Source organism: Polypterus senegalus, chromosome 1, assembly GCF_016835505.1.
Source record: "Polypterus senegalus isolate Bchr_013 chromosome 1, ASM1683550v1, whole genome shotgun sequence".
Classification (NCBI taxonomy): domain Eukaryota; kingdom Metazoa; phylum Chordata; class Cladistia; order Polypteriformes; family Polypteridae; genus Polypterus; species Polypterus senegalus.
In genome coordinates this window covers 27,508,022-27,535,760 of record NC_053154.1, presented here as the reverse complement: position 1 = coordinate 27,535,760, position 27,739 = coordinate 27,508,022, and the positions used below count along the sequence as shown (strand labels likewise).

The window sequence follows — 27,739 nt, the reverse complement described above, 5'->3', positions numbered from 1 at the left end:
TACGCACATTCCCGCTTTTCTGCTTACTCCATGTTATAGTGTGAATTCTACGCATGGCGTTATACATGAAGCCCCAGACCTGTATAGCCACGTCCACTCCACTCGGGAAAGTGTTCTTCTTTTTTGGCAGTTGGAAAGCCAGCACGCTGGAAAGTTCAACCGGAAGAATATACAAATGGTCCCTCCCAAACAGCACACGAACAACCTAAAATATTAGGTTAACTGAAATAGGATTTTTATGTTTATTCCCTCCACCATAACATACTTTGGTAAAAAGAATTTTTTTACTTTGATTGAGATCTGAAACCAAACATTAATTAATATTAACACTAAATGATTAATCTTAAGTTGCTTGAAAAAAAAAATTTACATTGAATGAACAACATCAATGTTATACTTTTTTCAGTGCAGCGCAGATTGTTTGGCCTTGTCCTCTCCGACATGAAAGGCCAGAATATGGGATAATGGCTTACAGTACCACACAGATAGAGTCATTGATTTGCTCAATTCATTTAATAACATAAACATTATAATATAGTACATTAAAAATGGAAATGCTTTGATCCATTGTGTTTTAATTATTTATGCAAACCACTGGAATATTCAAATACCAATTGTAGAAAAATAAAGCAGCTTCCAGCATCATGGGAAAAGCGCTATATAAATAAAATGTATTCTTCTTCTTCTTCTTCTTATTATTATTATTATTATTATTATTATTATTATCTAATTTTTCTCATTTCAAGTTAGAGAACTCTCTCCAAACTATGTCTTTGTTCCCCATAGTGAACTCATGCAGCCCTCCTGCAATACTTCTCAGTTTCTGTGGCCATAAAATTTCACTTTTACGATTCATCTGCTTTGTTTTGTTGTTTTCTTTGACGATTTGCACTCCAAATGCATGAAGGAAAAAACAAGCAAAGTCTCTTCATTTTGACAAGACTTCTGTTCCCATTTAGGTTGTGTCATTTTCATTTAACTCCTACAAAAAAAAAGAAATAAAAATAATTAAACACACCTTAGGGAAAAAGTTACATCTAAAAGCAGTGGCTCAATTTTCTTGACATCTTGAGTAAACGGCAGAACAAGAGACACACAAACTATTAAAGAACTTTAAAACTTTAATGATAGTGAATGAGTTATTAGTCCCAAGCAGGAATTAATGCTGACATCATCTGTATCTGGCAAAACCCTTATAATTGGAGACACACGCTACTGTGCCTTATTCATGGTGTTATATTGAAATAAATGCAAAAGAATCCTATTTTTCAAACACCAGCAATAGTCTTAAATGTCTTACACTCTGCATCCAAAGTGGAAGCACACAAAGCAGAGTAAATGGCCCCAAAAGACTTACTTTTCCTTGTGTTGTCACAAACTTTTTCATCTGTCCAAGTTTTATATAAACAGGAGGCAAAAATACTTACAGAGTGGCCAGTACTTTTTAAACTGCTTGCCGTTAACCCCGAGTGCCACTTGGACTCAGAATTGTATCTATGTACAGTTATTCCCGAGTCAGACTTGGGGTGATGTGTAAGGATCTGCCTCACAGTGTTAACTCTAGTAAGACTTGTTGCAGTATTCAGCTGCCATTTAGTGGATGAAATAATATAACACTGCAAACATTGTGATGAACACTTATGTGTGATTTGTCACTCTAAGGCAGGGGTCCCGAACTCCTGTCCTGGAGGTCCACAGTGGCTGCTGGATTTCATTCTAACCCTTTTCTTAATTAGTGGCCTGATTTTGCTGCTAATTAACTTCTTTTGAATTAAATTTAATTGACTTGCTGTTGAACATTCTGAACCCTTAATTGTTTCTTTTTCCTTAATTATCAGCCAAAAAATAATATATCTACAGGTAAAATTCCATTACAACAAACTGCCAAGGACCTAAAAAATATTTTGTTGTAATGAGATTCTGTATTTGTCACTATAGTGCTTTCTTTAACTTACATCCAGGTGTTTGCAATCATTTCAATAGCTTCTTTCGTGTTAATTTTAATCTTCAACTGTCTACAAGCTGACAGGAATTTTTCTCAGCATTTCCTTGTGATAATATACTTTCAGGGTGTGAATGATGCCCAAATCCAATGGCTGAAGCAGTGCTGTGCAATTGGGTGGGAGGAATTCAACGTGAACATTATCTAAATGTGAAAGCATGTTGTGGGCAACACAGCTATCAATCAGAAGCTGAATCATCCTTTTCTTCTTCCTCATATTGTGAGGTTTCTGAACTCTTTTGGGATCACCCCTACTCCCCACCCAATGGGAACAACATGCTGAAGTGCGTCCCGAAGCGAGATTGCCGCATCTGTGGAAGATTGTTTCATAGAAGTGAATCATAAAAGATTGTGGTCACGCTATAAGTCCCTGTCTTACACCCCAAAATACGAGGCTGAGTCTCAATACTTTAGCAAAACCAGCTTTATTCAGCGTGAAACAGGAACAGCACGGTTATTTATTGTAGCGTGTGATCTGCCACTGTCCTATACACAGACACAGTCAGGCAGGTCGTGGCCAGGTTAGTGGCCAAGTAATCCTGTTCCCTGCATTTACAATGTTCCTTGCATCACCCATCAAGATCTTTTGTGTTTGCTTCGGTGAAGAGCCACAGCAGAGCTGTGAGCCTGATGTTGCCCCAGCAATGGATAAACTGTATTCCACAGAGGTGGTGATCGCACTTCGGGACACTCTTTGGTGTGTTGTCCACTTGGGGGTTTAGAAACCTCACATTTCCTTGAATGAGTGCTGCATTAATAGGAATGTTTCTTGAACGAGCATCACTGAGCCACATAAAAACTGCTTTTTCAACATCTATGCAGCAGTTCACATACATTTGCAACCTGAGATTTTTCTTCTTTTTTTGCTCAGCCGTTGAAGAAAGTTGACAGTGTCGATGACGAAATTCCGAATTCACCAGCAACGTCTTTTTTCTTTTTGACGCAATCGAGAACTGGAAAAATTGAAAGTTTTTTTTTTGTCTAATATGAAGTGTTATCGTTTTTTCATGTCTGCCGTTTTCTGTAGGAGGGTGACAATGGATGTTTTTCAAATGTTGACGAGTGATAAGCAAAATAAACAGTATGAGGAAATTCCGAAGAAAGAAAAAAACAAAGAAAAAAAAAAGTGTTTCTGTTTGGGGATTGTTGTGCACAACTGAGCTGCGACCACAGAACTAACTGCTCTGTGGATGATTCATTCAGGCATTTCAAGGCCTTTTGGGCATTTCATTGTAATGACAGCATCTGCTGAATGTATTTTGTAGTAATGAGATTTCTATAGACCCGTATCATATAGGGAAGCTGTCGAAACCATAAAAATACTTCCTTGTAATGAAAATTTTGTTGTAAAGATATTCGTTGTAACAGAATTTTACCTGTATATAAAAGCCAAATACCACTGAGGCACTCATCCCAAACCATGAGGACTTAGGACTTGAAATTTGGAATGTAGGTTACCCTTGGCCCATTTGTGGTTGCTAAGAAATGGTTTTAAAAATTTCATGGTCCAAGTGCGAAATTTCTTATAGTCTTTTATACCCGTTTGTGTGTCTGTCCGCTTTTCACGAGAGAACTACTTAACAGATTTAGATTGGGTTTTTTTCTATAATTTGCTTGAACATTCCGTTGATTTTGCGACTTTCTTATTGCACTAAGTATCGTAGTTCGCTTGCAGTACCGATTTATTAGCACAAACCCGAGAGAGACTCATCAGGCTCCGGGGAGTGTGGTGGGCCCTCCTCACTCACTCGTCTGCCTCAGGGTGTAACCTTAACTCCGCTTAGTTAACGAATGAGAGAACTACTTAACGGATTTAGATCTTTTTTTTTCTATAATTTGCTTGAAATTCCAGCTGATTTTGCGACTTGTCTCATTGCGCTAAGAATCATAATTTGCTTGCAGGAGTGAAATATCCCCAATAATCTGAAATAGAGGCTGTGGGCCTTGGGAGCGTGACGTCAGGAGTAGCGAGCCAGGCAGGGCCCTCCTCACTGTCCTGTTTCACTAATAGGTGGGCAAAGCCACGGGGGATGGCTAGTGAGATATAAAATGAACCAAAACATGATCAGCAAACTGCGACCATCATACAATATCTGAAAATAAAGAAAGGTGAAGGTCTCAGGAATGTTGATCTGCTCAGATCCCCAAAACATTTGATCAGTGCTCTTTCGAAAATGTCTGCTATTGCACAATGAGAGCAGCAACAAGCCATGGAATTAAAGAATGGGTTCAGTTAACGGCAAGAATCGGCACCTAATTAAGCAACTGGTTGGAGTGAAATTGGTTGGAGAATGAGGCCCTGACTTAGTTGGTCTTCGGTTGGCTCCCTCACTTCACATTTCATTTCTGTTTGGGTGCCATTTAAGCAAAGAAATGAAGCAATTCAGAGGAAAAGTAAAGAAATTCAGGGTAATAAATCTTAAAAAACAAGTCAATTAAAATTAATTCAAAAGAAGCTAATTAGCAGCAAAAACTGGTCATTAATTAAGAAAAGGGTTACAATGAAAACCTGCAGCCACTGGGGCCCTCCAGGACCAGAGTTGGGGAGTTGTCCATCTAAGATAAAGAGTTGTGAGCGACACTGCAACCCTGTATATTATAAAGGCAAAAATAAGTGTGGCTTTTCAGCAAAAGAAATGTCACTAAGGATTTGAAATGTCACTAAGGACATGAGTCTCAGATCATAAGATGGCAAGACTTCTGCTTAAGTACAGGCCAGGCAGAAAGAGGCGGGTTCAGCGAGACGGATACCGAAATTGACGTCAGAGGTTGGTTAGGTTGTCAATTATCCGGTCTATAGAAGGAGGAAGAGTGCCATCTTGTGGATCAGCGAAGAATTATTACTACCAGAGCCTTTAAGCTGTCCCAAAGGTTCATGTGTGTGAGAAAGGCAACTCATCAATATTTACAGTATGAGTGGGGCGGAGCCCTCAACCAACATGTACAATGGGCTGTAAACAAAAAGATATAAAGCCAGTTTTAGATCAAACTGAAACTGAACCTTTAGTTGAATCAAGCAATAGCGATGGCAATGTGAACTGGTCATCAAATGTTGACAGGGCCAGTGAAAATGATGCATACAGCACTGTGCAGCCAAACCCCTCATAATAAGGCTCGTGAATTTGGTTGGGTTGAAGATTCACATGGTCAAGTAGGAATGTGGCAAAAAGGCAAAATGACTGTGATCAACTGGAAGGACTAGGAAGATGTTAGCCTCCAGAGCACACTGTTCACCATGTAGTGACTGTCAATGATCGTGTCAAGGGAAATGTGGAAGTCACTAAGCCTGGTGCTGTGGTAACTCACAATAACACAAGGGATATGTTGATTGTGTGGATCAAACACTGATATTCTACCCTGATATGATCAAGAGACAAAAAAAAATTTTTTAAGAAAAGCGTGCAATGAAACACACGTCTACTGCCCCAATTGCAACATTGGGCTGTGCATTTGTGACTGTCTCAAAACGTGTCACACGAAGGACGTGTACTAAATCTGCATCTGTAAAGCCATGGACATTAGACATACCTTTCCTACTTTATTTATTTTGAAGTTTTTGTATTTGCATGTTTCTGTTACACGTAATGACATATTTTATTGTTGAAAGAAATTATACGTTTTTGAATCCATTTTTTTTCATAGGTAAACCTAATGCTATGGATGTTAATGTAATGAGACTCTTTAGCCCGGCTCTTCCATTGCATTACTTAATGTTGTTAAAGCAGACTGTCGCAGGCACCCTGAGCCCCAATGAAGCCACTCTGCGTCTCAGGACATTCAGCAGAATGAAGCTTTATGGTACGGCGCACAAACAGACTCAGTTTCAATGATTTGAGCTCTGAGCCATAGGCATCTCTTACATTTATTTCAATTCCTATCATCCAAGCCATTATTCATCGTCATCTGACTTCTTTCACTTCACTGCTCTAATCTTGCCTCTAATTCATTCTGCCAATATTTCTTAACTGAGGGGATGTCAAAACCCTTCTCTGTCCATCATTTCTGTTTGACAAGGCCTTACTCCCTGCCAGCTCGGCACTCGCTACCATTATTTACAGCCAAAGAGTTCACATTCCCTCTTTAAGCGAGGGACCCATCCTTCTCTGGCTCTTCTGTACGTCTAACCTTTAGCTTAATGAACTAGTGGTGGTTTCTAGCTCATACAGAATAATTAAAATAAGTCTTTTTAATCCTGACTCTTACATCTTAATGCCTAGTAAAACATAGTGTCTACTTTTCTCATGTGCTTATAATACTTTTCTAGTATGTAGAGATTACCACTTATAAGAAATACATTTTTCTATAATATCTGAGCTGAGCTGCATTCTTAGTAGCTTTTGGATTGTCACGGATGGTCCAGTTGTAGTTGTTCTACTGTAAGTGCATACTTCTAATATGAAAGGAAATCACAAATATAGAGTCAGGGATTGCAATAAAACAGTATCCATCTATCCATTATCCAACCTAAAACATCCTAACACAGGGACACGGGGGTCTGCAGGAGCCAATCCCAGCCAACACAGAGCGCAAGGCAGGAACAAATCCCAGGCAGGGCACCAACCCACCACAGAATAAAACAGTATGTGAAAGTAAAATTCAAAGGGGATTTTTGTGATCATCAGGCAAAAATTCATAGGGTGCACCCAAAGGTGTTCAGGAAGCAAAATCTTCAATGTCCAGTGTAGTCAGCTTGTAAGACTGTTCAGATACTAAAGGCAGTTTACGATGTACGTACCTCTGTTAATCGTCGGTAGCGCACTTTATAGCGTAGCTGGTATCTTTCGAATGACAGGCAGATCAGGATCAGACAGTACATGGAGCTGACCATTCCCAGGAGTGTTAAAAGTGCAATGATGACCTTAACAGAAACACAATATTAATATTACGCATTTAAAGCAGAATTGAAATACTTTGTCATCTGCTGGTGTTTTCATAATAAAGCAGCACAGCAGGTGACTTTGTCACCTCTTGAATTCAACACCCTGGATTCGACTTGCATGCTGAATCATTTGTGTTGGACAGCAGGGCTGGGCTGACAACCCAGCAGGTATAAACCCCAATACCTTAACTGGCAGGGAGACCAGTGTAGTGATCTTAGTGGAATGAACAAGACCTTAGGAACAAACAACTGCAAAAGTTGTGGCAAAATTATACACAAAGACCCAGCCAAGTGGCCAGCAGCAAGAATAGAAAATGGGGGACAACGTGCCACTCCAAGTCAGCAAGAAATGTTAAATTAAAAGACAGAAGAGTCCAAAGCGGTAACATGCTGTCAGCTAGGTTTGCTAGTGTTTTACAACTCAAAATCAGACAGGTTTGACTTTGTCTTTAGTCAGAGGGGTGGGCTTTGTGTGCATGAGTGGTGACAACCAATGAGTGCCCATTCTGAAGAACAATGCATAGAATGTAACAAATGGGAATAAGAAACATCACAAATAGAAGAGGATTCTGATGCTTTTTGTGATTTACGTACCAAAACAGAATGGAGGGCCGATATCGCTGCTCAACGTGCCCCTGTCGTATGTCAACCACCTTTCCTCCCCTGGCTGGGCTTCAAATACTTGTTTTGTATCTTATTTGTACATTTTTGCTTTATTTGTATACATCGTTATTTCTGTTGTTTATGATTTATAGTATTCTTTATGTTTTATACAAGGTCTGTCTGCAAAGTATCCAGCCATGTAAATAGATACATTTATTGAAGAAGATACAGAAAACAATAAGGCCTCAGTCCCCTTCAAAGTAGGCACTTTTGGATCTCACACAGTTCTCCCAGCGTCTCTTCCACTGTTTAAAATGCTCGCACAACCCTTTGTTGGAATCGGCATCGGCTGCCTCATGGTATTTTCCTAAATCTCATTGACAGTCTGAAATCTCTTCCCTTTCAAATGTGATTTTAGGAAGTAGTTTTGGGAAAAGCCGCAGGGTGCCAAATCTGGGCTGTAGGGTGAGTCTCCTGGGTGATTTGATGTTTCGCCAAAACACTCTGCACGAGACATGATGCATGGGCAGGCGCGTTGTCATGATGAAGCTGTTAACAACCAGTTGCCCATAGCTGTGCCATTTTGTTCAGCTGATGAAGAACAGTAGTACACAATTTTATTTGCTCTACAGTCATTTGTTTATCCCCAGAAGCCTTCTGAATCATCTGAATATTTCTGCGGACGAATGTTCAAGCTTCACACAAAATCTGATGCAGATTCGTAGCTCTACTTGCTCGGTCATTTTGAATATGATGGCCGCACAGTACACATGTTCACTCATTAGTGTCTAGTCCAGTGAAGTCATCATTGTTCACGCATGCGCATTTCAGTCTACTCTTCTTGGCTGCCACGTTACCTCGATGCAGTGCAAACAGTACTTGTTATATTAACAATGGCTGGATTTTTTTCGGACAGACCTTGTATGTCTGTATCTAAACCCATGTCATGTTCCATGTGTTTTGGGGGATCTCCCAAGAGTTGGGGCCTCTGCCCTATAAATCTAGAGCTCCTTCCATAGTTCCTGGCTATTTATTGTGATTGTGTTCTGGTGCTGGTGAATTCTTGGGCCTTTTATTGTAAAGTATTGAATTTTTCTCTGTTTTTTGACTTTGCTTTGCATTCTCTGTTGGGAGTCTGTTTGACTTGGATTGCCTTTGCTTTGGGCAGTTCCTTTGGTCTTTTGGGTGTCATTGTAAGCCGAGAGTTCCCCCTTTGACTGGGATTCAAGTTTGTGTTTAATGTCTGTTTCATTCATTTTTGATTCTTTCATTTATGCTCCTTATCTTCATTCATTTTTGGCTTTGCTTCTGTGCAGCCTCTGTTATACATCATGTGTTTAAGGGGTGGTTCCCCAAGAGGCGGGGCCACCTGCCTATCACTGCCCTCCACCCTATAAATTGCAGAGCCTTCCATAGTTCCTGAGAGTTCATTTCAAATGTGTCAAGGAATGGAGTGTCTCTTCATGTTTGCTGTGCTTTGTGCTTATTGTGATTTCCTGGATATCTGAACCTGTGCTAAGTGTTTGAATTTACCTTGGATTCTGTACTGGGACTCAGTTTTCTGTGGATTGTGTTGCCTTCCTTTTGTGCTCTAAGGAGTTTCTTGTGCTGCAGAGCATTTTTGTGAAGAATAAATCTTTTCTTGTATATAAACGTCTTATGTGTGGAAGTGTGTCTGTCTGTCCGCCCCAGAAGTGAGAGGTGGAGTTGGGGGTAAGGGCTCCACCTTCGCGGATACAGAAAACTCGCTTAGCCGCTAATAACACAAGCGAGGCGAGCACGTCAGCAATACAAAACCTCCAAAGAAAGAAACAGTCGCTTAGGCGCTAACATCGGCAAAACGGTATCCCTTTTACTTTTCCACCCGCCGCTAATGCACAAGCGATGTAAGCACGTTCTAGCTGGGGTCTGATAGTGATATCCCCCTCTAGTGTGCATTTTTGGAAATGCATTTGGAACTTATTGGAACTTACATGCTTTGAAACTCGTAGTCTGTAGCCAATGCAGTTTACCCTTTGTACAGAGCCTGTTCTGTTAGGCACAATGCTACCGGGTGTCACAAAAAACAGTGAGCATGACTGAGCTGGAAGATCAGCGCTTAGTCAACAAATTTTCAGTCTTTTAAGTCAACATGGGTCAGCGACAAGATCAGTGACTGCAGTCGTCAATCTGACTGACCCCACGACACAAAGTAATGTAATGTGACATTGGCTTAAGCATGTCCACTCATCACACATCCCCATCTGAGGAGTGATATTAGAAGGAGCTTAGAGGAAATTATCACTGAGGATACGTCTAATACATGACAAACCTTTGTGTTGGGATTGAACTCCATTTTGTTAGGTTCGACTTGACTGTATGTAATTCTATCTTCTTCGTCATATTAAATTAGACTTGATCATATCAAATGTTATTTTCTTCAAATAAAATGAAATAAAAAAGATGACAAACCAAGAATGGGGGCTGGTAAATCCCTGCCATTCACAAACTACATAAATTCTTCATATAATAACTCTCATGCGAAATGTAACTTTTAATGTAAAAGGTGTATTAAAAATTAAGGGAGAAGATTTCAATATCATGAAGAACACCAAAGTTCATGGCTGAAGCCATCAAATAAGTCTATTCATGAACAATGGAGGTATTGTGATTTTGCAGGAATGGGCAAAAGTATTGACAAGCATAGAGGATTAACAGGTGAGCGTCAAAACAATTCATTAAAAAACATAAAGAAAAAGCCAAAACTGATAAGTAAAGTCAATGGACCTAAAACTATTAAACCTGTTTTTACACAAAACACCATTGCAAGACCTTCTTTATAAATGATTTAATGTATATAGGTCTGTCTGAGAAAGGCCCTGGGCAGGTGGGCTGAGCACCGCTAAGGGGTCCAATTTATTTGTTGCAATCAGAACATTTTCAGAATACTCCAGGCCTCGTCTCCTTTTCTAATAACAGTAAGCACTGTGCTCAAAGCTGAGGAGCAGCCATAGGTGGTGCCCAAGCCAAAACACGACATTGGGAGACTGAAGTTGAGACTTTAGTGTAAAAAGAGATGACACGTACTTGAACCGTCGTAAGCATGAAGAGATGAAGTAGAGACATCTGTAATACGTGAATGACACCAGCACACAATCCCAGGATCAAACTGAATATGTTTAGTGCCATCAGGGATGAAACCTGCAATGAAGAGAAAAGATTCACACAAAAAGAATGTGTAGAATATACAATACAATACAATACAATACAATTTATTTTTGTATAGCCCAAAATCACACAAGAAGTGCCGCAATGGGCTTTAACAGGCCCTGCCTCTTGACAGCCCCCCAGTCTTGACTCTCTAAGAAGACAAAAAAACCCAGTAGGGAAAAATGGAAGAAACCTCAGGAAAGGCAGTTCAAAGAGAGACCTCTTTCCAGGTAGGTTGGGCGTGCAGTGGGTGTCAAAAAGAAGGAGGTCAATACAATACAATACACAGAACAGAACAAATCCTCAATACAGTATAAAAATAAAAATTTTAGAAGTACGTAGCAGAATTTAACAATGGATGACATGACATAATATAATTTGGATTGGAGACCTCATCCATCAAGCTGCCTCCGCCATTTGGCCATTCCACAGCTGAGACAGCACTGGGCCAGCCAATCCGATGAAAGGACCTCTCTATGGTATATGGGACAATAAGTCAGCAAACTATTTTAATATTTATTAGTGAAACACAATGACCCCCTGGTCCAAAATTAAAATGAAAATGAAAACCAAGTGAACGATAAAGAGCTCTTGGAACCTCTCATGATCTCTAAAGTTACCTTTTCAGTTCCTCTCAAAGCAGTAGAGTGTTGTACCGTGTTAGCCATAGATTGATACAGAAGAAAGTAGGGTGAAATGACAACTCTCAAAGTCATAATTTATTGTTGTATTCTAGCAGTTCATCAAAGAACAAGCGGACATTTTTTTATTATGGCAATAATGAGAAGTCAAGTAAAATGACACCTTTTATTGGCTAACTGAACAGATTACAACATGCAAGCCGCTCAGGCCCCTTCTTCAGGCAAGATGGAATACAGAGACTGGAGTTCCCTGTGTTGACATCTGGACAGAGACGGCATTGGAAAACCTTTAAGAGAGACATCTTTGATTTATTGTAAGTGGGTATTGTTGGATTCCTCATCAAGATGCCTTTCGGGATAAGATTTTCCTTTTTGCATTTCATTAAGAAGATTTTGGCAACACATTCTTTAGTTTCTGACTTTAAACATCACAGCATGACATTCATCACACTGCTGATTAACTTTGCTAAGTAGCGGTCATCAGTGAAATATCAATACAGGGAGTCCTTGGATTACAACGTCTCGACATACGCCGTTTTCGAGTTTACAACGCTCACTCCCATAAAAACTTCAAAAAATTGAGATGTTGAGTGTTTTGGCTTACAGACTACGTGTGCGAACTAGTCTGGTTGCATGCAGCTGAAGAATACGCAGTAACGCGGCGTATGAGTGAGGGAGTTGGCAAACTAGTTTGGTTGCACGCGGAGGAAGTGTTCTGTTTGTGTTGCTTTGTTTGGCGACTTTGTGGCCCTTATCATGGCTCCTAAACGAAAGTCAGAGTCTTCAAGTGGAATTAGACATTGTAAAGAGATCAGAAGGAATCACTGAAATCACTGAAAGATGCTGAGAAATTAGTTCACGCGTTTGTTTTCAGTCGACTAGATTACTGTAATGCAATCCTCTCAGGACTACCCAAAAAAGATATAAATCGTTTGCAACGAGTGCAGAATGCAGCTGCTAGAATCCTAACTAGGAAAAGAAAATCTGAACACATTTCTCCAGTTTTGATGTCACTACACTGGTTACCTGTGTCATTCAGGATTGACTTTAAAATTCTGCTTATGGTTTATAAAGCCTTAAATAATCTCGCCCCATCTTATATATCGGAATGTCTGACACCTTATATTCCAAATCGTAACCTCAGATCCTCAAATGAGTGTCTCCTTAGAATTCCAAGAACAAAACTTAAAAGAAGTGGTGAGGCGGCCTTCTGCTGCTATGCACCTAAAATCTGGAATAGCCTGCCAATAGGAATTCGCCAGGCTGATACAGTAGAGCAGTTTAAAACACTGCTGAAAACACATTACTTTAACATGGCCTTTCTATAACTTCATTTTAATCGTAATTTAACTTAATCCTGATACTCTATATGTTCAATCTCCTCAAAATAACTATTCATGGTGGCTCTAAAATCCGTACTGACCCCTACTCTCTTTTCTGTTTTCTTTTCCTGCGCCACCTCCACCTACTCAAAGCTTCATGATGCTCAAACAATGATGGACGGATTAAAAGGCAGAAGTCTATGTGACCATCATCATCATCAAGCCCTTCCATGAGAACCCTAAATCCAAAGAGGACTGTTTCATTTATATTAGGTAGAATGCCCAGAGGGGACTGGGCGGTCTCATGGTCTGGAATCCCTACAGATTTTATTTTTTCTGCAGTTTTTTTGTTTTTTCTGTCCCCCCTGGCCATTGAACCTTACTCTTATTCGATGTTAATGTTGATTTATTTTGTTTTATAATTGTGTCTTTCATTTTTCTATTCTTTAATATGTAAAGCACTTTGAGCTACTGTTTGTATGAAAATGTGCTATAGAAATAAATGTTGTTGTTGTTGTTGTAAGGAATTTTTTTACACTCATTGTTTCTGTTACTACAGTACAGTATATTGATGTCCTTTTCCTTTTTCTGTGGCTTAGTTATGTTTTAATGTTCTAGATTATGATTTTGCAAATGTGTTAGGATAGGTAAGTGACTTAGGCTAGAGCGTGTTTTGACTTACAGCAAAATCCGGGTTACATCACTGTTGTAGGAACGCAACTGTGTCGTAACCCAAGGACCCCCTATAAACAGAACAGCAATGCTTTAATATCAGTGCTTCCCAAACTCGGTCCTGGTGACCCCCCTGTGGCTGCAGGTTTTTGTTCCAACCAACTTCATAATCAGTGACAATACCTGAAAACACTGAGCTCATTTCATTTTTAATTTATACAAATTTTATTTTTTTCTCTTTTTCTATATTCAGAAAAGCACAGCAGCATGATTTTTACATTTATAAGATATTTGGAAATATTAATGCTTTTGCTAGAGTTTTAAATGCTTAACTCTGTTTTTATTCTATTTTGCCCTTTGTCTCTTTGTTGTATCTTATTAATGACAATTAAAGACGAGCAGAGCAAACAACACTAAATAATCAAAGGCTGCAACTACTTTAGCGTCAGACCCACTAATTAGTAAATAATGGTTTAATTAAACAATTAGAACACCTAGAAAAGTAGAATAAAAATCAAGATGAAACTATTGTTAAAAAGAAAAAGTACATTATTCCCATATAGCTGCTTTGTATATTTTAATATTTTTTTAATATTGTTTTCTAATTTCTAGATTGTTCCCAAACCACAGAATCTGGGAAATAACACATCACTTAATTAGCCCAGGAGTTCAAAAAAAAACAGAAGGTAGTTGGAGCAAAAACCTGTAGCCACAGGGGGTCCCCAGGACCGAGTTTGGGAAGCGAAGCGCTGTTCAGTGTAGTCGGAGGTTTTTGACTATGTGGCATTCTTCATGATTGCATTGCAGAGGGGACTGGGCGGTCTCATGGTCTGGAATCCCCACAGATTTTATTTTTTCTCCAGCCGTCTGGAGTTTTTGTTTTTCTGTCCCCCCTGGCCATTGAACCTTACTCTTATTCGATGTTAATTAATGTTGATTTATTTTATTTTCTTATTGTGTCTTTTATTTTTCTATTCTTTATTATGTAAAGCACTTTGAGCTACTGTTTGTATGAAAATGTGCTATAGAAATAAATGTTGTTGTTGTTGTTGTTGTTGTTGATTTCTGTTTCTGGGATGTTCTTGTTTTCTGTATCCTGGAATTTGTCTGGCATGACTATAAGCCATTGTGTGTTTGTCTTCTGCTTCATTTCTCCATATTCAGGATTAACTCTTGCCTATCAATGTAGTTCATCCTTTTGCCTTCTTATTCTTTTTCATTCTTCATCACTTAATCATCTTCTGTGATTTTTCTTGACGCTCAGCAAATGTTGCTGCTCATCTGTTTCCTTCTGCCATTTTGGTGCGCATCACTTGGTTGTGTGCTCACTTTGCCGTAAACACATGAGCACAGGTCACTTAATTGAAATTTAATAAAGTTTATTGTTTGATGATCAACAAACACTATAGGAAGAGGGTTTTATCATTAAAACTGATGTGGGTTCTGGACTTTAACACCTTGTCACGTACGCATGCAGGAGGACCTCCTCCCAGACTCCATCGAGCCATGTAATAACATGTAATAACCTGCCGGGATGTAAGGGGATGCTAACGCTAATATTGTCAGAGTGCTGAGAAACCGGCAGGTCGGGACACCTGGCCCTACCCCTTCTGGTTCAGCCTCCATTAAAACCTGAGCCTCCCAGAAGGAAGCATCTTTTCTGGAGTGAGTGACCCGATGGAACTGTGACTTGAATACACTCACTGACATTTTATAGGGGATCCTCTAAAGACGTGATATTATAAAACTATTTATTTGTGCCAAGATAAAGTAGAACTCCAGTAAACAGCCAATCTGTATTTTAAATGTTTGTCTGTCTAGTATGTCTGAGTCCAGTCTTATATGTCAATATATATATATATATATTTGCAGTTATCATACTTAGATAATCCTTGTGTTATTGTATTATTCTGTTTCCTATAATGAGTGTGCCTCAGTTACCTTGATACAAGTCTAAAGGCTGAGACCACCACTGCCAAAAACAGAGAATCCATCCATTTTCCAACCCGCTGAATCCGAACACAGGGTCACGGGGGTCTGCTGGAGCCAATCCCAGCCAACACAGGGCACAAGGCAGGAGCCAATCCTGGGCAGGGCGCCAACCCACCGCAGAAAAACAGAGAATGGAAAGGTAAATAAAGTGGGAGCTTTGCTGAATTATTTAATTAATTGCCAGTATTGCTGAAGGCAAAACTAATAATTAATTAACCAAGTTAAAATTTCTTTTTTAAATTCCACATTATTATGGCATCGTCCTGAATGACCATCTTATTGATTATTATGCATCACAAATCACACAGGTGTAAATATTATTTTCAGAAGTAATGGAAAGTATCATTTTGAAACTCACAGAATTCAATTTAAAATCATTAAGGCTGGAAATAACACTTGATAAGGTAACAGTCCAAACACACAGCAATACTCACACGTACATAATGTGCAGTTTCCAGCTGGCATAACCAGCATGAGTTTGGCTGTGTAAGCACAGGAGGACATTCAGTTTCCATAAAGACAACATTAGGGGGGAAGAATTCTAAATCTTATATCAAACATACATTAATTATTTATTTTTAAAAGCAAAGGTTAGTGGTAACATGTGCACAATTAAAGAAAAATGGCACTAACTTTGTGTCGTGCTGGTCTCTTCTGAATTTCTATGGCAAAAATTCCACATATAAAATACTACAAGAAGCAAAACATGCAGTTAATTAAACAGAGTTGGTGGCACATAACAGTATTTGCTATTTAAGTTTTTTATTGAGATCATAAATGAATGTAGGCGAAAATGACAAAAAAATCATAATTCAACAAGTCAGGGAACTTTCAGCAATATAATGACAAAAAGGCCAAAGTGTGTAAAAGGGGTGTTATATGAAGATAGATAGATAGATAGATAGATAGATAGATAGATAGATAGATAGATAGATAGATAGATAGATAGATAGATATGAAAGGCACTATATAATAGATAGATAGATAGATAGATAGATAGATAGATAGATAGATAGATAGATAGATAGATAGATAGATAGATAGATAAAAAGATACTATATAATAGATAGATAGATAGATAGATAGATAGATAGATAGATAGAGATAATGAAAGGCATTATATAATAGATAGATAGATAGATAGATAGATAGATAGATAGGAAAGGCACTACATATTAAATAGATAGATAGATAGATAGATAGATAGATAGATAGATAGATAGATAGTGTCTGTTCAGTTGCTATGTCTTTGTTATTCTAGCAGATGGTGCACCACAAACATTAACATTCATTTTATGAATCCCATATCTAATAGCACAGTGGTCTCAAACTCCAGACCTGGAGGTCCGCTGTGGCTGCAGGTTTTCATTCTAACCCTTTCCTTAAATAGAGTCCCGTTTTTGCTGCTAATTAACTTGTTTTGAACTAATTTTATTTGACTTGCTCTTGAAGACGCAGAGCCCTTAATTGTTTCTTGTTCCTTAATTTAACAATAATGACATACAAAATGAACCAAAAAATGACAAGCAAACTGTGACCATCATATGATATCTGAAAATAATGAAAGATGAAGGTCTCTGGAATGTTGATCTGCTCAGATCCCCAAAACATTTTAATAGTGCACTTAGAAAAGAGAAAATCAATCATTTCAGAAATGTGTTCTATTGCACAATGAGAGCAGCAACAAGCCATGGAATTAAAGAACGGGTTTAATTAACAACAAGAATCGACTCCTAATTAAGCAACAGGTTGGAGTGAAATTGGTTGCAGTTTGAGGCCCTGACTTAGTTTGTCTTCTGTTGGCTCACTCGCTTCTCATTTCATTTCTGTTCGGATGCCATTTAAGGAAAGAAATAAGCAATTCAGAGGAACAACAAAAAATTCAGGGGAACAAATCTTAAAAAAACAAGTCAATTAAAATTAATTCAAAGCAAGTTAATTAGCAGCAAAAATAGGTCACTGCTTAAGAAAAGGGTTAGAATGAAAACCTGCAGCCATTGTGGCCCTCCAGGACTGGTGTATGAGACCACTGCAATAGCACATATAACAGAGACATTTGCATTGCATTTTTCATTCCAACAGTTGGCACATCACATACATCGTCTGCAGAACAGTGGAAGATAAGGCCATGTCTGCAAATGATCTGACCCAAAGGAAGGATATAAAGTAGAAAAGTAACGGCCCAAGGACTGAACCCTGAGGGACACCACGTGACACAGGTGAGGTGGAGGATTTAAATCGGCCAAGTGTGGCAAATTGGTGCCTATTAGAAAGATATGATGTGAGCCATTTTCCTTGGGAGGGAATGCTGTTGGCATTGGCTGACTCGTCATCCAGAGAAATGGAAGATAAAATAATTGTGGGGATGTATGCTTAATATTGCGAATTGGATTAATTTATAATTACATGAAAATGTGAAAAATGAAATGAATTCATACAGAAATAAAATTAAATGAATTTATACAGAAATAAAGTTAAATAGACAGTAAGTGATAAATAATAAATAAAACATTTTACAAAGGGGCATGGCCAAAGTGAAGACATCAGATAGAGACTACATCTGTTATACAGGCAGGTGAAGAAGATGGTCATGAAGCTGTTAAGAACACCACTGAAGATCTGGAGGACCTGCCAATGAAGACCAAGATATTCAACTTTAGTGCCTTCAGCATAACATAACATAACATAACATAACATAACATAACATAACATAACATAACATAACATAACAACATTTCTAAAACTAGCTTCACCAGCAGCATTCATAATCATATTACCTTGCTCATGTGTGATTGGAATTCTCCACTTGTGACATGTTTTCCTACTTTGTTCCTTTGTCATTTTAGGAGAAACATGAGGTAACGTTTTTGCTTGTAGCTTAAGCCCATGTCACATTATGCAACTTTTTGCTGTGTGGCATGTCGTGATTTGCCAATTTCAGTCACTGGTCTCGTCACTGCCATGTCAGATTATATGACTGGTAATCACAGCCTACATCACATTTACCGAGCGACCTTCCAGCACAGTCATGTTTGATCCTTTTTGCTGACAGCCTTTACAAAAGGGTTACCAGCTGCAGTGAGTTCAGCAGTAATCTCCCCCCTTTCTTTATCTTTCCCATTATGGTATGGTAAGTAAAATACAAGGCATCAGATATGCAAGCTTCTCTTCTATTTGTGAGATTCAAAACACATTGTACTGGATGAGCACCCATTGGTTCATTTGGTTGCCGCCTCTTCTGCGTACAGAGCCCACCCCTCTGACTAATGAGGAAATCAAACCTGTTTCATTTTATCCTAGCCAATCGCAGACTAGTTGGCCTCAGTCGCCGGGTATGTCACATTAGATTATTGTCTTCACAGGAGCACACCACTGACTGGATACAATTATGTAAATATGGGCTACGACTGAAAATCACTGGAAAAGTCGTCTAATGTGACAGAGCCTTAAATTTGTATAAAAAGCACATGTATATAAACACTTTTTCTTTTCTTCTGAAAATAGAAAGTAAACACATTAAGCAGGTATCTCGTTCTACCCCATATGTTTCAAAAACTAAACTGTAATTTCTGGCTGACCTATATTTTTAATTTTATGTTATGCAATGAGGTGAAGAGTCAATGTTATATCCAACTGGATCTTTCACCTCGGAGTGTGGAGGATCCATTTGGGAAATGCCTTTCTGTATTTGGTATCCACAGTACAGGAATGCAGCATCAACCCCTGATATGGCACCGGCTCATCACACAGGTGACTCCCACCCAGACTCACAAAAGGTCAGCTTAGAACGGCCAATTAGCCTTACATGCACATCTTATAGGATGTTAGAAGAAAAGCAGAGAGCCCGAGGGAAACTGGTGCAAACAACAGACAGTGGGGTTCAACCCAAAGAAGCTGGATATGTGAAGCAGCAGTGCCAACCATTGTGCCATCACGCTGACTCACTATGCAAATATATGAGTACATTGCCTGCTAAAAGGAGTAAGAAAGGCCAGATCTCTTTAGCAGTAACTTTTTTCAATATTCAGCACACTGTTGCTATTCCATTCATTACTTTTCCTAACCTTCTTGGCCAAATTCTAACATGCTGGATACCATTCTGGCATCAGCAGGCTGGCAGGAAGATTCAGTTCATCACAGAGTGCACTTATTCAAAACCTCACACTAACTCATACCTCACTCCTTTTGAGTCTCCCAATAATCTAGCATACGGTGGATTCAGAAAGTTTTCAGACCCGTTCACTTTCTGCCCACTAAGTTGCATAGATTTAATTTAAAATGAATGAATTTGCCACTTTTGCCCATCAAATTGCACTTAGTTACTGTATTCATCCTTCCCTCAGTTCTAACCAGTCTCTGTGTTCCTGCTGCTGAGAGACACCCCCATAACATGATGCTACCACCACCCTGCTTCACCGTAGGAATGTTATTAGACAGGTGATGAGCTGTGGTTGGACTTTCTACTCAAAGAAAGAGTCCAATTTTTGTCACATCAGACAAGAGGATCTTTTCTCCAAGTGAGCTCTCATGTGCCGTGTATTTAAGAGTCGCTTCTGTCCTGCCACTCAGTGCTATTTGGCAAACTCCAAGCTGGCTGTCATATGCACCTGAGTGATGTGTTGCTTAGATGGTCACCCTTCCAACAGGTTCTCCCATCTCAGCAGAGGACATCTGAAGGTTTGTTAGGTTGACTCCCACACCAAGAACTTTTTTTGTCCTGTTACTCTGTTAGGAAGAATCCTGGAGGTCCCAAACTTCTCCCGTTTTATAACAATTCAGGCCACTGTGCTCATGGAAGCTTTAGAAATGATTTTATCCCCTTGCCCTAAATTGATACCTCACCACAGTTTAAATTCTGCAGAGAATTCCTTGGACTTCGTGACTTGCTTTTTGTCCTGACCTGCAGTGTGAATTATGGGACCTCATATACACAGACGCACGTGTCCCTTTCTAAACAATGTCCAGTCATTTCATTTTGTCACTGATGGACTCCAGTCAAGTTCTAAGCAAGTCTCAAGGAGAATTACAGAAAACAGGATGCACATGAACAAACATTTGGAGTGACACAGCAATGGGTCTGAATTCTTACATAAATAAGGGATTTCAGTTTGTTGATTTTTAATAAATTTGCAAATTTTTTGGAAAATGTTCTCACTTTGCTGCGGTGGGTTGGCACCCTGCCCAGGATTGGTTCCTGCCTTGTGCCCTGTGTTGGCTGGGATTGGCTCCAGCAGACCCCCGTGACCCTATGTTCTGATTCAGTGGGTTGGAAAATGGATGAATGGATGGATGTTCTCACTTTGCCATTATAGGGTATTGAGTGTAGATTCATGACAAATGTATCCTTTTTAAATTGAATACACAACTTTATGAATCCACTGCATATAAAGTGTCTTTATGAATGTATTGTGATGGACAGCAGGCATTGGCTGGCGTTCTGACCAGAATGGTGCATGATTTATTACCTGGCTGGGAGTCTCACATACTGAATAGCCAAGAAATAAAGGCCTTTGCCAGGAGTTTGGCAGGGGGTGGCAACCTTGGATTGAATATGCTGGCCTTCTGGTAGGGATGGACTGAACTTCTATACCTGGACAGGCGGCCACTGTGACCAAAGGACAGGGGGAGATGATCTGTCAGGAGTACAGGCTCCCCCGATTCACTAGATGGCAGCATCCCTGGGTCAAGAGTCCCAAACGGACACCCACAGGATCTGCTAGGATCTGTAGTCCCGTGGAGAAGCCCTGTTGGGTTCCATGTTGGCTGCAAGGGGGAGCTGCAGGGAGTAATGACACCAACTTTATGGGGCTTCCGGTTGACCCAGAAGATAAAGAAGCCAACTGGAGGAAGAGGACAAAGCTCACCTGGGAAGAGTGGAAGAATAGAAGGATGGGATGGGAAGTGTGTTTGTGCTTGTTAAGAAGACTTTGTTAAGGTAATTATTTGGTCATAAACCTGGTGTTTGCATCTGGGACTGGTGTCTGGGGTTTGGTGTGCTGCAGCACCCTCTACTGGTTACAATATGCACATGGGAGACAGTTTAAGGGCACACATGAATGCATTTCTCCGCCGGACCAGAGGTTGGTGCTGTTCTCTAACACTCTCTTCCTCTGCAGACCATCAGAAGAACCAGCCTTCTAAAGACATCACTTCCACTTCCAGTCCCATAAAGCCTCCCCTTTCCTTCCTACCAGATATTTAACGGCCATGTTCTTGTTCATTTTCATTTCTGTTTTGGACTCAAGTCTGTAAAGACGTATTATTGCTTTATTTGCTCATTTTCAAGAATATGTTGTGGAATCTCCAGCTCTTTATGACTGTTGTCTCTCTCTCTGTATTTTATAATATACACACACATATGTGGCCTACCATTAGCACATTTTTTATGCAACTTAAGTACTCCATATTTAAGCAAAAAGGCATAAGTTCATCAGTTTTGGCCGCTTTTTCAGAACACCAGAATTTTGTTGAATTTGCCAAGAATTTAAACTTTATCATAAAGGGTAACAAATGCTCAGATATTTGTTCTTGTCATGAGAAGGCGAGAAGTAACAAATGTTAGCTAAAGTAGCAGAAAATTACTGTTCTTAAAAATGTGTCTGCACTTCATCACTGCACAGCAGCATAATGGACCATACAGTAAGTTTATCGTGTAAAAAATAAAATACTACAGAAAATGAAACCGATACACCTTCTACATCGTTTTGAAGCTCATCTGTGGATGACAAAAGATCATCGGACTGCCATGCATATAAAAAGTGTTTTCTGGACCCTTTCATAGTAGAAGCATGGAAAACATCGAGAGACCCCAATATCACAGACGAATGTTAACTCTAATCTTCCTTCTGTGCCTCATTGTATCTCTTCATTGTGGCCATGAGGGGTGGAAAGCAAGATTTTTTTTTCAGTGGGGCTGCAATTTTTGAAGAATAAAAATTGGATACAAATAAATAACAGCACATTCTTAAAATCCTATGGCAGCTTCAGGGATAAGCTACAAACCGACTCCTTATTGTACTGTACAACTCTCTATCACTATCAAACAAATAAAAGAGAGTAGCCTCACCCCGACTGCTATAAGATGATGTCTGACCGTCTTTCCAAACCAGTTTACAATTCTGCTGTGCCTGTCCTCTACAGTTACGGCAGCCACCACAGCTTCTCCTTCACCCACTGACTTCATGATCAGCTATCTGTTCATCTGCCTTTTCAAACTGCACCTGTTGGTGAAAAGGTTTTTGTTATTGTTACATAGTAGCTGCATGGCAATTCAATTCTAAATCTCACATTCAATTTAAAGAAATGCATTACAGCTGTATGGGCGGCGGAGAGCAGGGTTGGCATCTTGGGTTCTCCCGCTATGGAGTGTCCATGTTCTCCTCTTGTCTGCATGGGTTCCCACTGGGTGCTCCAGTTTGCTCCCACTTTCTTAAAGACATGCAGGTTAGGTGAACTGGTGACGCTAAGCTGTCCCCAGTCTATGTTTGGTGTGAAAGTGTGTCTGCCCTGCGATGGACTGGCACCCTGTGCAGGGTTTGTTCCTACCTTGAACCCTCTATTAGCTGTAGTAGATTCTAGCACCTCCGTGACCCTGGTCTGGGTAACACGGGTTAGAAAAGGACATGACATTACAGCTGCTTGTGTTCAAGTCAGAAAAGGTAAAGACGGAAAAGTAGGGATGAGCAGTAAATCACATTGGAGGAAAATTCACAGTCATGGTGTCTGATCTTTAGTGACGCTACCTGGTGGTGGTGAAAAGCCAGTGACAAAATAATCAGCCAGCTGGGAATGGATGCCAGAAAATATCCAACTTGCTTCTTCAGCGTGTCACAATTCCATAGATTTTTTCTTGACAGGCCCCCGTTTCTTTATTTTCATTCTTTATTGTAAGCAGTATTTCACTTGAACTAATCATCTTCTATTTTAAAGCACACTAAATACATTTAATAGTAACCAGTAAATTAAAAAATAATAAAGTAAGCTTACTGAGCACAGCAGTGCCTGTATTATTAATTATTCTTGAACTTGAACTTTATACCATGTAACTCGGTTCTTAGGAATTTCTCCTGGTGTTCTATCCATATAAATAGGAAAGTAAATAGAATTAAAAAACACAATATGTAAGACATGACACCATCACAACATTGTATACATAAACACAGATATAGAAGACAATATAATAAAGTAGAATTCCACTCCCGCCTAGTAGTATATTAGGTAAGTCCTAATGATTTATTATTCCTTTCCTGGAGTCTGTACAGATATTATTTAAATCTTTGCCAGGGTTTTGTACCTTGTAATATTTGTAATATTTACTGCTGAGATCTTTTTATTTTTATATGACTTCAATTAAAAGCTGATTTATTTACTTTTGTTATTTTACTTTGCTGTTTTGCTTTGCATATGAATTGCCTTTGCTGCGTTTTTCTGAGTGTGACGGTTCCCATTGCTATGGTGAATCTCCCATGAGCCTCTGGGAGAGTGTGACAGCTGACGTCATAATGTACGATTGTATTTCAGTCGCCACATATGAACTCACGTTATCCAATAGTGGATAAACAAAACCTTTCGTCGTGCTGTTACTTTTGATTGGGATTGTATTGGCTTATTGATCTCCGCCTTTGTGTTTTTGACTCTTGATTTTCAGTTAGTGGTTAGGGTTGATAAAAGATCTGTTAGAACTTTTGGTATTTTGAACCAGGCTTGTTATTTTCACCATGTCTCTGTCGCCCAGCCTTTTATATAAAACCCCTTTCAATCTCGCTGAGAAAGAACATCACTAATATGTTAGAATTCTATGAGTGGCAACAAAAGGCATCATTCAGAATGACTGAATTTGATTTTTTGAAATCTTTTCATGAAGTACCACATGAGAGGTCAGTAATCAAAGTAAGAGAATTGAGACTTTAATTTACAGTGTGTAAATGGGGGCAAAAATGGCTTAAACACCAGGAACAAAGGGTTATGGTGAGGTGCAATCTTTTAAAATGAGGTGATATTAAAATGAGGACCCTGTGATCATCAGAGGTGACTGTGTGCAGAGGGTGCAGACCTTTAAATATCTGGGAGTGAAGCTGGACGACAAATTGGACTGGACTGCCAATACTGATGCTCTATGTAAGAAAGGTCAGAGCTGACTATACTTTCTGAGAAGGTTGGCATCCTTCAATATCTGCAATAAGATTCTGCAGATGTTCTACCAGACGGTTGTGGCGAGTGCCCTCTTCTACGCAGTGGTGTGCTGGGGTGGCAGCATAAAGATGAAAGACGCCTCACGCCTGGACAAACTTGTTAAGAAGGCAGGCTCTATTGTAGGAGTAAAGTTGGACAGTTTAACATCTGTGGCGGAGCGACGGGCATTAAGCAAACTCCTGTCAATCATGAAGAATCCACTGGATCCACTAAACAGTGTCATCTCCAGACAGAGGAGTAGCTTCAGTGACAGACTGAGGAGATTGTTCCTCCGCCACACTATGCGACTCTTCAATTCCACCCAGGGGAGTAAATGCTAACATTAATTTTATTTTAATTTTTTTTTATTTTTTTCATTTTATTACTATTTAATTTAATATTGTTTCTTTGTATCAGTATACTGCTGCTGGATTATGTGAATTTCCCCTTGGGATTGATAAAGTATCTATCTATCTATCTATCTATCTATCTATCTATCTATCTATCTATCTATCTATCTATCTATCTATCTATCTATCTATCTATCTATTAGAAACAGTGCCCTTCTAACTTGAGTGCTGGCACCAGTTCTCCTTTGAATATACTGTATGTAATAAATCTTGTGTCATACATACACGTCAGGGGGTCCAGGCTCAACTGAGGAATGTAGTTTTACCCCAAAGCAAGAGGGGGCAATGTTGCTAACCTTGTCACCAATTTCTGCCTGCACATCTCTGAGAAGATGCCCACTGAAGGCAAATGACTATGCCCCTTTTGGGCCAGGTCTTGTAAAGCTGGGCATCACTGGAAGGAGGCATCTCACTTTGAGTCGAGCTAACCTAGAGAACGGCGCTCCACGAGAAGCACAGACCTGCTCCACGAGCAACGCCATTCATTGTTAAAGAGCACTCTAATGCCTGTGTTTTTTGATTTGTGCAATCATTGTGTATTTATTTTACTTTCTGTTAAAAGAATGGACCATCTGGTTGGTCTCCCCAACATTTCATCCTTGAACCTGGGTTTCACTAACGTTTGACCACACTTGATAAGAATTAAACTAATAAGCTGTTTAAGTTTGCAGATGGTAATAAACTAGGAGGAATGGCCGATAAGACAGCATCATCTGAACTGACAGAAAGTAACGTGGACAGAATACACTTGTGGGCCGATGTGTGGTAAATCAAATTAATTTAATGTAAATAGATGCAAATTATTAAAGACAGGAAGTAAAAATGTTAGATTTGAATACACGATGAGAGTTTTGAAACTTGTCACTATCGACATCAAGACAGGTGTACAGAAGCCATTAAGAAGGTTAACAAAGTATTAGAACATTAGAACAATCTGTACGTGAACAGGCCATTCAGCCCAACAAAACTCGCCAGTCCTATCCACTTCATTCTTCTAAAAAAACATCAAGGCTATCATGGGACAGCATTGCAATGCATAAAGCCTTGCAGTTGCAGGTCAATAGCTTTAGCTCATGTTGACATCAAACTGCATAATGGGGAAAAAATCTTATCTGAGTGACGTCAACCGTGGCACGACTGTTTGAGAGTTTCTGTAACTGCTGCTCTCCTCTGATTCTCATGCACAACGGTCTGTAAAGCTTACTCAGAAAGGTGCAAAAAAGCAAACAACACCCAGTTAGCGACAGTGAACTGATGGAAAGGCCTTGTGGATGAGAGGAAAATGGCCAGACTGATTTGAGCTGACAGAGAGAGACTACAGCAACTCAGATGACTATTCATTCCAAACTGGGTGAGTAGAAACGTATCTCAGAATGCACAACACATCGAGCCTTGAGGCAGATGGGCTACAACAGCAGAAGACCATGTTAGGTTCAGGTCCTGTCAGCCAAGGACAGAAAGCTGAGGCTGCAATGGGCTCACCAAAACTGGACAGATGAAGACTTGAGACAAGTAACCTGGTCTGATGAATCTCAAGCCCTGCACACAGATGGTAGGGTCAGAATTTGGCTCCAACAGCCTGAATCCATGCACTCAACCTGCCTTGTTTTAAAAGTCCAGGCTAGTGGTGGTGATGGTGGTGTAATGGTGCGAGGAATATTTTCTTGGAACATTTAATACCAATCAATCATTGCTTGAATGCCATGACCTATTTGACTATCGTTGCAGACCACATGCATTCCTTCATGTCTGCGGTTTACCCATCTTCTAATGGCTGCTCCCAGCATGATAGCAAAAGTCGTCTCAAACTGATTTCATGAAGCTGGTGTTCTTCAATGGCCTTACCAGTCACTGGATTGGGATCCACTAGAACATCTCTGGGATGCAGTAGAACAGGAGATTCCCAGAGGGAATTGTGTGATGCAGTCAGGCCAACATGGACCAGAATCTCAAACAAGTTCTTCCAACATTAAGGCTGCTTTGAGAACAAAAGGAGGCCCGACCCTGCATTAGTATAGTGATCTGAAAAATGTACTCAACAAGTGTACATTGCATTGTTGTTCTATTCTTTGCACTATTGAATTAAAAAAAATAGTTTTGATCAAACTATACGTTACATTGACAATAAATTGAATTAGACTGAAGTCTTGTAATTAACTTAAAAATATTTCCTTGCTGATTTTTTAATTGTTTTCTTTCTTCTTAGATTATTTTTTAAATTACATTAAATAAAGGTGTCTTAACTAATAAGGAAAATATTATAAATTTAAAATCTTTTCTATTGTCCATGTTTTTAGTGACCAAGAACTCATAAATTTAATACATGACACGAAACTTAACAAATACATTTATATACCTATATATCAAATTGGTCTCATCCTTCCAGTCTTTACTGAGTTGTTATTCTTTGAAACTGCCATCTAATAAAATGAATTATTCTTCATTTTTGTAATTTGAATGAAAACACTCCAACGAGGAAGTGTTACTTTCCATTACACTTTGCCTTACCTGTCGGCCACAACTGGCCACTAATTACATTGAGACACTGTCAAATATTACATCTGTCATATCATTTCTCAGTACACTAATATAACATGAAGACGCTGCAAATGGTAAAAATAATCAAATGTTATTTAAGGAGCTGATTTTTTTAAGGTTTCTTTGGAGATTTTCACGGCTAACTTGTTAAAAGAGACAGACTGTTCTGCAAATTGATGTTCATTTTCTATAAAGTTTAATACAAACTCACTCACTTTTAATGAAGTAAAGAACAGACATTTCACAGATTATACAATTCCAAGTTTAGCAGAATAAATGTAAGATAGTCTCACCTCTGTTTGCATTCGCTAGCATAAACT

The 27,739-nt window shown here is 39.3% G+C and overlaps 1 protein-coding gene across 3 annotated transcripts; it reads right to left on the bottom strand.

Moving 5' to 3' along the window:
• Positions 1-507: 507 nt before the first annotated feature.
• Positions 508-27,739, bottom strand: si:dkey-30c15.13 (uncharacterized protein LOC558731 homolog). 3 transcript variants are annotated; one of them, XM_039745132.1, is made up of 7 exons: positions 27,713-27,739; positions 22,367-22,520; positions 17,818-17,928; positions 15,934-15,990; positions 10,551-10,664; positions 6,738-6,860; positions 508-982 (listed from the first exon to the last, which is right to left on the bottom strand). In XM_039745132.1, exons 2-7 carry the CDS (start codon positions 22,481-22,483, stop codon positions 956-958), a joined length of 549 nt encoding a protein of 182 aa, XP_039601066.1. In that variant the 5' UTR covers positions 22,484-22,520; positions 27,713-27,739; the 3' UTR covers positions 508-955. The 3 variants fall into 3 exon arrangements, with proteins under 3 accessions (XP_039601066.1, XP_039601056.1, XP_039601045.1); XM_039745122.1 differs by lacking the exon at positions 27,713-27,739 and adding an exon at positions 27,635-27,695; XM_039745111.1 differs by lacking the exon at positions 27,713-27,739 and adding an exon at positions 26,727-26,824.

Bases quoted from the DNA above. Each gene is read 5' to 3' on its own strand.
- si:dkey-30c15.13 (XM_039745132.1), bottom strand. From the start codon at position 22,483: ATGAAGTCAGTGGGTGAAGGAGAAGCTGTGGTGGCTGCCGTAACTGTA. The intron at 10,665-15,933 runs GTTAGTGCCATT...TCTTCATTGCAG, and splicing joins AGAGACCAGCACGACACAAA to GTTTCATCCCTGATGGCACT. The intron at 6,861-10,550 runs GTACGTGTCATC...GTTTCTGTTAAG, and splicing joins TCATGCTTACGACGGTTCAA to GTCATCATTGCACTTTTAAC.